The following is a 10,224-nucleotide window of genomic DNA, read 5'->3' on the forward strand; positions in this document are numbered from 1 at the left end:
TTTTTTTTTTTTTTTTTTTTTTTTTGCTAGGAATCGGCTCCCCACAATAGTATCATATTGTCCACTTTGAGTATAACTCTCATGGCTTTACTTTGGCCTTTTGGGAAGGCCTCATACCAATAGAGATCTATTTCTTTAAAATGGAAAGAACGAATTAAATGTAATTTAACTAATTACATAGAGATGGGTAATAAACCTGAAAGCATTCGCAATATTGTTTCGAGCACATAGACTTTATGCATTTGCAACCTTTTTTATGTCTAGCTAAGGATGGAGTCGATAGGCTTCCGTTCTCCTGTGGAAAAATCAATAATGAACAGCTATTATTAGAGTGAACTAAAATGATAAAAAATAAATTTCATGTTACCACTCACATTATTTACTGGAAGCTCATTACGGTCCTCGATAACCGTTGGAGCAAATGCAAGTGGATCTCGGGTTTCAATTTGATGCCTCGTCTCAAGAACAGTTTGTAAATTTTTTGGATTGTTAAAGCATCCTTGACAAGAACAAGACTCAGAACAATACATCCCAGCAGCAAAGCAATCGCAATACAGTTTCAAGCACTTTGATTTTGTGCAGCTGCAACGTTTTGCATCATCGCCATTGTTATTGACTGAGCTTTTCTTCCTTTTCCTTCTGGGAAGAACTTTACTGATCTTGAAATCTCTCGTGTCATATGGAGTTTCAGATGTCTCGGCTTTGACAGCAGCATTGCAGGGCTCCAAAATGAAGGAACTTGGTAATGAAATGGCCTTGTTTTCGTGCCTGTTCTGTACTGAGCAGTTTGTAATAGGGACATGATTCTTCATTGCAACATCAATGACGCTATTTGGGTGCAACCCTATACCTGAAGGCTTGGGAACTTGCAAGAGAGGGTTGCCAACAGATGTAGGACGTAGTGGTGTTCGCACCAAATGAGATGAATTGGCTGCTGCTGGTACTCTGTTGTTAAATGTTGCTTCAAAGTTCATAACTGAGAGCTCTGTGTCCTCAACCAAGCATGGATATTGTGTTGTCATCTCAGCATTGATTGTATAATTTGAAGGAAAATTGTTTTGAGGAGCACTGGCAGCAGCTTCTTTAGATTGAAGGTAACGTTGACGCATACCGTGTAGGGGTTGACCAACCTGTTGGTTGAATTCTTAACAAAATTCCAAAACACGAGCAAACTTGGTTTTGATTTTGAAAACAGTTTAGAATAATGGTTTGATAGCATGTTAAAAAAGAGAAACCTTTTTATACGCTATTAAGAATAATGCTCTGATATCATGTTAAGAATGTGAAACAAAAGTGAGATTGAAAGTCCGAGAAACATAAGTGGGATTTAAAGTCTGAGTGGGATCTAAAGTCAATTTCTACAGTCCCAGTGGAATCTAAAGTCCAATTTCCTAAAGTTCTAGTGGGATCTAAAGTCTAATTTCCTTAAGTCCCAGTGAGATCTAAAGTCCAATTTCCTAAAGTCTCGGTGGGATCTAAAGTCCAATTTCCATTAATGTTCACAAGATTAGATTTAAATAGTATACAAGCGGTCAACTAAATCCTAAAAATAAAATAAAAAAGTTCCAGTGAGATCTAGTCTAATTTTGAAAGTCCAATGGGACCTAAAATCCTATTGGAATTTAAAGTCCTAGTGGGATCTAAAGTCCCATTTTCATGAATGTTCACAAGATTAGATTTAGATAGGATACAAGCAGTCAATCCGAGAAATAAGATAAAATATACTAATAACCAAATTTGAAGGTAAGATAAATATATCAAATTCTTAAATATAACGGAAAATCTAATTGTATCCCAAATATATTTCAATAAAAACATTTATAATAAAAGAAATTAATAAGGAAAAGTGGGTGTTTTTGTGCTTAATTTTCTTCCAAACAAATGATTATCAAACGGGAATTAAATTAAATTGTGGAGAATTTATTGGATTTGAAGATCCTAAACTCCAAAACATATTATGATACAACACCATATGAACTGCATTTATATAGATTGTGCTATATGTCTAATCTATCTAATGTAACATATCTACTTAAATCTGAAGGGACATAATCAATGCATGCCATCTGCACTCAGGTATCATAACTAGGACACCAATGCATAGAAGATCCTTCAAATCACCAAATGACAAGCAACAGCTAAACCATTCAGACTCAAATCTCTTTATATTTGATCGATTCAAATCAGTTGAATTAAGCCAAAAAAAGAAGTTAATTTTGTTCATCATTTCCATATCAAGCATCCAATCAGTATGAAATTGAACCTGAAAAGCTCTCCAAAATGCATCATTGCTATTGCATTCATAGGCTCCATGTGAAGTAGCATTGCATAACCGTTCATTAAAAGATCGAGGCACAAAATCTGAGTAATCCTGATAGATAGCACTACCATCCTGCATCATCAAGTGTTCATGATCAGTTCATACAAGATTATGCAGAGAATTCAAAATACTTGTATTTTGGGATGAATGGCTACACCAAATAGTTACCTGTTCACATAAATCTTCATTCCCTTGTTCCTTATAAGCCTGTGAGGTGGATAAATTAAATTGGTTACTACAGAATTCAAAAGATGACTGCTCTTCACAAACTTCAGGTGCAAGATTTGCTTCAATATTTTGTTCATCTTTATTAAAAAGCTTGGATTATGCTTGTCCCAGCAACCTTCATTATGGCATCCACATATCTTAATAGGCTGAAGTTCTCATAAACATTTGTTTAATGAGTATACAGAATTAACATACAGACCTCTTGCAACTCCGCCAAAATATCGTCCACAAGATCTGTGTTACAGTAGGCTTCAATTTGTGCAGTGTTAGATGACTCAAAATTGGGAGTCCTGGATAAAAAATACGATTAGTAATTTATAGTAGAACGGAACCGAATAATGGTATCAACGATCAATGATCAAGAACCTTTTCGAAATCATTGAATCAACATTTTCCGCATTCAACTCTGGAGAAGAAAATACAAGAGGAGGGGATTCATCCTCAATAAATCCCGTGGCTGCTCCATAATCGCTCTGGTTGGGCTCTACTAAAAGTATGTTGTCGACGAATTCTGAAAAAGAATCCTGAATTCGAAATAGAAAAGAAATTTGAATACATAGATGATTGTCATATAAGTAGAAATTGTCGAATTACAATATCATTATACATAAATGAAAAGCCAAAAATGAATCTGTCTGAGAATCACGATGAAGATCATCCTTAGATCATTGACGGATCAAAATAGAAAAAAGAACGGCCAATCCATACACATCAAAGAACAGAAAGAAAAAGAGAAATCATGCAAAGAGGAGCGAAAATCCGGCAGTATAATGAGAAACATTGAGGAAAAAATACAAACCCAGAGAGATTCCGACAGAGAAGTGGGAAGAGTTACAGAAAAAATACAAACCCAAGGAGATTCCGACAGAGAAGTGGGAAGAGTTACAGTGGATGAGATGGTGGTCAACGTGGGAGTAAGTGGAACAGTTTTTGGTGAATCCATCCTGATAAAAGATAAATTTTGTTCTTCACCTAACAACAATTCTCTGATTTTTTATTTTGATTTTGGATTGAAACCGATCATAATATATGAGCGTTAATATGAAAATAATTGTTGTGTTGAATAATAAGGAAGGCGGGCGAGGAGCGAGGAGCGAGGAGAGAGGAGAGAGGAGCGAGGGGCAATGGGCGAGCGGCTGAGCCACGATTGTGCGAAGAGAACGTAGAGATATTTTTAAAAGATAGCGGGAATTCTATCCGTGGATATTTGGGCCTGAGGATTACTGGTGGCCTATTTGGGCCTGAGGATTACTAGTGGCCTATTTGGGCCTGAGGATTACTAGTGGCCTATTTGGGCCTGAGGATTACTGGTGGCCTATTTGGGCCTGAGGATTACTGATGGCCTATTTGGGCCTGAGGATTACTGGTGGCCTATTTGGGCCTGAGGATTACTGGTGGCCTATTTGGGCCTGAGGATTACTGGTGGCCTATTTAGGCCTGAGGATTACTGGTGGCCTATTTGGGCCTGAGGATTACTGGTGGCCTATTTGGGCCTGAGGATTACTAGTGGCCTATTTGGGCCTGAGCGGCTGAGCCACGATCTGCATTAATCGGCCCACGAATTTAACCAAACAATAGAAACGCCTCTTTTTTTTTTCTTTTTTTTTTTTTTAATATTTACAAATTGGACTCAACTAGGCTGGGTGATTTAGAAACAAAAATAAAACTAGAAATTAAAAACTATCCAAAGCTTGAAGGCGTCCAGGGAAGGTAAATTCTTAATCCATCATGTCCAAAAATTACTTCTAACTAAAAAAATTACAAATTTAAGCGTGGTAAAAAATAATTTTAAGGTATTCATTAGTATACTTTTTACTGAAGTGTTAGTACTAAGTATTTTAATTACTTTTTTTTTAAAGTAAATAAAATATACTATTTATATGAAAGAAGATAAATATAATATACCATATATGATTTTGGTTACAAATAATTATGCTTGAGTGAAGCTTTTGCCTTATTCCATAGTCTATTGCAATATCTACGTAAAGCTTTGTTGATATCGTTGAAGTGGTAATAATCTGAGACTATGACAAATTTACAGAGATTGTTGAACAATTCTGAAACTTCTTTATCATTCCCTCCAATATCATTGATTATGATCCCGACTCTCACAAGGAAATTCACGTCTTTCTCTGTGCATATCAAATAATCCAATAATGACACGTATTGGATACATATTTCGCATCATGGTTTTAAAGTAATCATCTCTATACAAAGGTGGAATTTCAAGAACTCCAATTGTGAAGCTTATATCCATTATATATTTGGCATTTTCAGCTTTTTTTTTTATGGTGACACCGGCCTCACAAAGCTCAAAGCTCAGTTATCAATGGATGATTAATAATCTTCTCGTTATTAATGGTGTGTTCAAAAGACATAGTGGGCACGACAAAGTAGAAGTTTAAGAAATCAACAAAGTGTTTTGGTTTTATCGATAAGGCATTAGGAAGAGAATAATTATATATCAATCCACGTTGTGAAAACACATATATCAGTCCTATAAACGAGAAGGGAGCATAGTTTTGTGGTATGAGGTTGAGCAAATGTTGAAGAAGAAAGAAACGGATTTGATTTTCAAGCTTAATCAAATCAATATATATGGGAAATTCTTTTGTAGAAGGAAAGATCTACATTGTTTTGAATTTTAAAGAATGCGGTCGGGTCATATTGTTTATAATATAGAATTAAGAACTCCACTATGAAACAACCATCTACGAGCATCATCTTAACAAAATCTTCGATTACTCATGTTTATAGGTTCTGCATAGCAATTTCGGGCTTCTTTTATCAAGGCTTGAGTAGTTTTAACTAGAAACTCCAATGAACTCATTTTGTTATCTAGACGATGTAGAAAGTTACTAAGACCTTGAAGCTTATATTGTTCTGTGACTATTAAATTATTTCGACTACGATGATGAAATGGACCGATGGAAATAACTTGAGGGGTGTAGGCTGAATTATCCATCTCACGTAGTTGGTTCGAAACTTTATAAATGCTACAATTTGCATTAACGGGAGTTAGTTGGGCTCTCAAACCCGAGTGAACGAATAATTATATATAAGGAAGAAAAAAAAAAAAAAGAAGAGAGAGAGAGAGGAAGAAGTACCTTGCCAGAAAATAGAGGGAAAAAGGTGTTAGTAATAAATGATGGAGGAGGGAGGGAAGGGAGTTGGTTGGAAGGTCTTAAAATTAAGGCTATTGCAGATGATATAACTAGCAAATACGTTTCTCCTCACGTCAACATATTTTATTGTCTAGGAGGAATTACGCTTCGTCTTTCGTTTCCTTTTCGTTTGTTTCAAGAAATATATCGATCAATTCCGATTCTTTTTTTTTCTATCGATTCTTTTTCGATCGAGATGTAGGGGGTTCCATTATAAATTAAATATAGTATATCTAATCCGAATCATCATATTTTTTTGTTTTACGCCCCGTAATTTTTCGTCAGAATAGTAGAGCAAGTATAAATAGATTCGGGATTTGATCTGCACAAACAATATACAATTTTTTTTGTATTTTTTTAACATGTAACTTTTTCGTAGATTCCACGGTTAAAAAAAAATTCTCATAGAAGAGAGATATTTTACTTATACCTATATTTTTTTTAATATTTAAACTCGAAGAAATGTAAAGGCAAACGTATGCATAAACTAACATTATGAGGTGGGAGATAATTTATTTAAAGTGATTTACATGTCTTAATTGTGATTTCGTGATTTAGTGGAAATTATATTTGTTCACATAGATGTTATAATTGTCATTTTGTGGAACTATAGATTTGTGCAACTGAATATTGTGAGCTATCATTTGCAGTATTTTTCAGAAGAACGTTTGTATGTATTCAAAAGTATATGATAAATAATATGTAACAGAACCAAACGAAACGATGGTATCAGCTATCAATGATCAAGAACCTTTTTGAGAAGAATTGATTCAACATTTGTAGATTTCAACTTGGGAGAAGAAAACACAAAAGGAGGGAATTCAATCCCAGTAAATCATGTTGTTGCTGCTTCGCAATCACTCTAGTTGGGTTGTACTAGAAATATGTTGTCAATGAATTCTGAAAAAAAGAAATTTGAATACATAGATTATTGACAAATAAGAAGAAATCCAAGAATTACAAAATCATTATACACAAATGAAAAGCCAAAAAGGAATCCGCCTGGTCGATGATATGCTACAAAGAAAAGAATCACCATAAAGATCATCCTTAGATCATTGACGGATCAAAATAAAAAAATGAAGCATTCCTTTACTATACGGAAACTATTAATCCATACACATCAAAAAAAACAGAAAGAAAAAGAGAAATCATGTAAAGAGAAGAGCGAAAATCCGGCAAAATAATAAAAAACATCGAAGAATAGGCGTTAATATAAGCGTTAATTTGAAAACCATGGTTTGTCCAATAGGCGGGCGAGGAGCGAGGGGCGATGGGCGAGCGGCGGAGCCAAGATTGTGAGAGAAGAACGTAAAGATATTTTCAAAAGATAACGGGAATTTTATCCGTGGATAGTTGGGCCTGGGATAATATGGGCCAGTGTAGTATTTTGGGCTACTGAGATTTAAAACGAAATGGGCCAAGCCCATCAACTGATTTTCCATGGCCCAAGCATAAAGCATTTCACAGCCCACAATCATTTTTTTTTTTAATTTAAATGTTTTACAAAAATAGAAAATTGGGTGAATTTAAAAATAAATAAAGAGGTAAAGAGTTGGAAAGTAAAAGATTTTGGAGGACTAAAAAGTAGAACAAAAGAGGTAACTTTTATCATTTTCATGACGTTTTACTCCCATTCCTATACATACGTGTTCGCCACGCCACATGCCCCCCCTCACGTGCATACAACCCAACTCCCCATTTTTTTTAAAAAAAAAATAATTAAAAAAAACAAAAAATTTCAAGCTAACATTATTTAATTGAATATTTGGAATCATGTTAAATAAATAATTATCCATTTGATTCTAACTATTATGTTAGTTTGCCTTAAAAAAAAAATATATTTATTAACCATTAAAAAAAAAGCTTGAAAAAAAAGTGAGGTTCTTGTTTGCTTTTTTTTTTTTTTTTCCCTCTAAATTAAATTGATTATTAATGGAAGTTGTAAATTAAATTAAAAAAAGAATATTAAAGAGTGGGAGAAAGAGAGAGAATTGAATCAGTACCCTTCCTTCTTCCTATTGCCTTTATTTTTGCTTTGCTTCAGCTTTCCTTTACCATTCCCCAAGAACACAGCCCCAAAAGAATTAAAAAAATGAAGGTAAAATAAAGAGAAAAAAAAAGAAAAAAAAAAAAAGAAGAGAGGAATTAATGGGTGATTGAAAAAAGTAAATTAGAGAGGAAAAAAAGAAAGAAAAAGATGGTCAAAATTCAAAAAATTTAAAACTCCTCGAAAGCTTCTTCTCTCCCACCATCATCAGTTTCGACTATCTTTATCGAAACTCTCTTATTTCGTATTTATGGAATTTTTAATTATTTTTTTAAATAAAAAGGATTTCATTGTGGGGTCCCCAAAATGGGTTTATTTAGAATATTCATTTTGTCTGCTATTTGAAAAAGTATAAATTTTTGTTCTTCCTTATCCAATTCTTCATCAACCCAATAAGCTGATGTGTATAATTCTGGTGCATTGGATTTGGATTATGAAATTTAAGGAAAATAATAATGGAATTATTACGAAGAAAAAAAAAAAATGGAAAACCCCAAACTGCCACTGAAAGCCCAAACCTCGTTTTGATTCTTCTCGATCCTCGAGAAAATAAAAGAGAGAAAAAAAAAAAAGAAGGACAAAAATCGCAGTTCACCGGTATAAAACCCACCACCACCGGCTGTTTCGTCAGAGAAACGTGATCAGGCCATTAAAACCGAACCGCCGCCGCATCAACTTCACGCAAAAGGTAAGCTTTCCGGTTAATTAGAGTTCATTTGTTTTTTGGCGTTAAGGGTTGGGACTAAATTTGGAGGGGAATACAAAGAAGCAGGATGAGCAGGCCGGGGGATTGGAATTGCAGGTCTTGCCACCATCTCAACTTCCAACGACGGGAGTCCTGTCAGCGCTGTGGCGAGCCTAGGGCTGACTTCAACGGCGGAAGAGTTGGTTCTTCGTCCTTCGGTTTCACTACCGGCCCCGACGTCCGTCCTGGGGATTGGTACTGCGCCGTCGCCAACTGCGGTGCTCATAACTTCGCTAGCCGCTCTATCTGCTTCAAGTGCGGCGCTTCTAAAGATGACGCTTCCCCTGCCTCCGCCGCCGCTTACGACGGCGATTTTACTAGAATGAGAGGCTTTAACTTCGGCGCTGCCTCCAACCGCCCTGGATGGAAATCTGGTGATTGGATCTGTTCCAGGTAGGGTTTCCAATTTTTCTCTAAATTCCATTTTCATCCCCACCACTTTCAATATTTTTAAATTTAGTCTATTTTTAATTATGGTTATTATTTTTTCATCCCATATCTATTTATTTAAACTAAAAAAAAGTCAAAAATTAATTTAAATATATATTATATTACAAAACAACATTTATATTTAATATAAATAAAATTACAGATCAGATTGCAACGAACATAACTTTGCCAATAGAAGGGAATGCTTCAGATGTAATGCACTAAGAGATTCAAACAACACATCTCCATACTCGTACTCGTAGAGGTAATTAATTAATTTCTAGAAACAAAATACCATATTTATAAATGGATCCCTAAACTCTTTCTCGGGTTTAATTAGTTATTAATATTATTATTTTGGGAATATTTTGCAATTTACAGGTGGTGGCAATGGAAGGATCAAATTCTAGCTAGAAAGAAGAGAGTTTCCAATGATATCAAAACGTCGTCGTTTCGTTTTCTTCATTTTTCAGTTTCAAAAGTGATTTAAGGGTGGATTTATGCATGCATGCAGGAAAATACTTTGTATCCAATTTTCTAATTTATATTATATTAATCACTTTATGTTATGTGCTTGCCTCGAATTAATTTTCTAATAATAAATCACTTTATTATTTTATTACAATAAACACGTCACTAATATAGACTTAATATTTAGTAATACAAAATTTACATTATTTTTTAAAGGAATGATGTTAATTTAAATATTTTTAAATGAAATTAATTCGAACTCTTTGAAAACATCTTTCCCTCACATCATATTAATACTTTAGGTTAAAATTTGATCAACTATTTTATTTTATTTTATTTATTATTAAATAACTTAATTAACTAATGAAATAAAATATATACTTCGCTAAACCCTCTCTAATTAATCATATAATTACCACAAAACCATTGGCTTTACCTTGGATTAACGGATCGGGTTCTCTTTTGACTAATTAATATTAATCATTAAAATAGAATTTAATCCCACTCACAATCATAATAATATTAAAATTTTGAAATTAAATTATTTATGTCTATAATTCTTTGACATTTTATTCGACATAAAATTGACATTTTTAAGGTTTAAAATAATTTGGAAGTTTATTTAGAGATTGGATTTTTATTTTAAATACGGATTTAGGAGGAAAAAGAAATTAACATAGGATTCCATAGCTTTTGAAAGTAAAAAATAAAATAAAAAATAAAAAATAAAATAAAATTGGGGAGAGGGGTTCTTTATGCTTCCCTTCGTTGATCTTTTCAGAATGTATTTTAGATTGTGAATTGGTCAAAAAGTAGT

General features: G+C 33.8%; 2 protein-coding genes across 6 annotated transcripts in view; one reads left to right on the top strand and one right to left on the bottom strand.

Moving 5' to 3' along the window:
- LOC111491766 (CRC domain-containing protein TSO1-like) overlaps positions 1-3,514 on the bottom strand; it is a 5,836-nt gene extending 2,322 nt beyond the window's left edge. For all 3 annotated transcript variants that reach the window (XM_023140791.1, XM_023140789.1, XM_023140788.1), the window contains exons 1-7: positions 3,399-3,514; positions 2,915-3,072; positions 2,748-2,838; positions 2,489-2,527; positions 2,264-2,392; positions 375-1,130; positions 197-295 (exon numbers count right to left, since the gene is read on the bottom strand). In XM_023140791.1, the coding sequence (XP_022996559.1) occupies positions 197-295; positions 375-1,130; positions 2,264-2,392; positions 2,489-2,527; positions 2,748-2,838; positions 2,915-3,072; positions 3,399-3,491 (1,365 nt within the window). In that variant the 5' untranslated portion in view covers positions 3,492-3,514. The remainder of the gene's footprint in view (positions 1-196; positions 296-374; positions 1,131-2,263; positions 2,393-2,488; positions 2,528-2,747; positions 2,839-2,914; positions 3,073-3,398) is intronic.
- A 4,792-nt stretch (positions 3,515-8,306) lies between these two features.
- On the top strand, positions 8,307-9,505 carry LOC111491941 (zinc finger Ran-binding domain-containing protein 2-like). Of its 3 annotated transcripts, none has more exons than XM_023141047.1 (4): positions 8,307-8,450; positions 8,532-8,900; positions 9,100-9,201; positions 9,318-9,505. In XM_023141047.1, exons 2-3 carry the CDS (start codon positions 8,536-8,538, stop codon positions 9,197-9,199), a joined length of 465 nt encoding a protein of 154 aa, XP_022996815.1. In that variant the 5' UTR covers positions 8,307-8,450; positions 8,532-8,535; the 3' UTR covers positions 9,200-9,201; positions 9,318-9,505. The 3 variants fall into 3 exon arrangements, with proteins under 3 accessions (XP_022996815.1, XP_022996813.1, XP_022996814.1); XM_023141045.1 differs by having other exon boundaries at positions 8,312-8,450; positions 8,529-8,900; XM_023141046.1 differs by having other exon boundaries at positions 8,312-8,450; positions 8,535-8,900.
- Positions 9,506-10,224: the final 719 nt, after the last annotated feature.

Source organism: Cucurbita maxima, unplaced genomic scaffold, assembly GCF_002738345.1.
Source record: "Cucurbita maxima cultivar Rimu unplaced genomic scaffold, Cmax_1.0 Cma_Scf00017, whole genome shotgun sequence".
In the NCBI taxonomy this organism is placed as follows: domain Eukaryota; kingdom Viridiplantae; phylum Streptophyta; class Magnoliopsida; order Cucurbitales; family Cucurbitaceae; genus Cucurbita; species Cucurbita maxima.

Excerpts from the sequence above, each read along its gene's own strand:
- LOC111491941 (XM_023141047.1), top strand. The coding sequence starts at position 8,536 with ATGAGCAGGCCGGGGGATTGGAATTGCAGGTCTTGCCACCATCTCAAC. Across the intron at positions 8,901-9,099 it reads GGTGATTGGATCTGTTCCAG|ATCAGATTGCAACGAACATA; the intron begins GTAGGGTTTCCA and ends ATAAAATTACAG.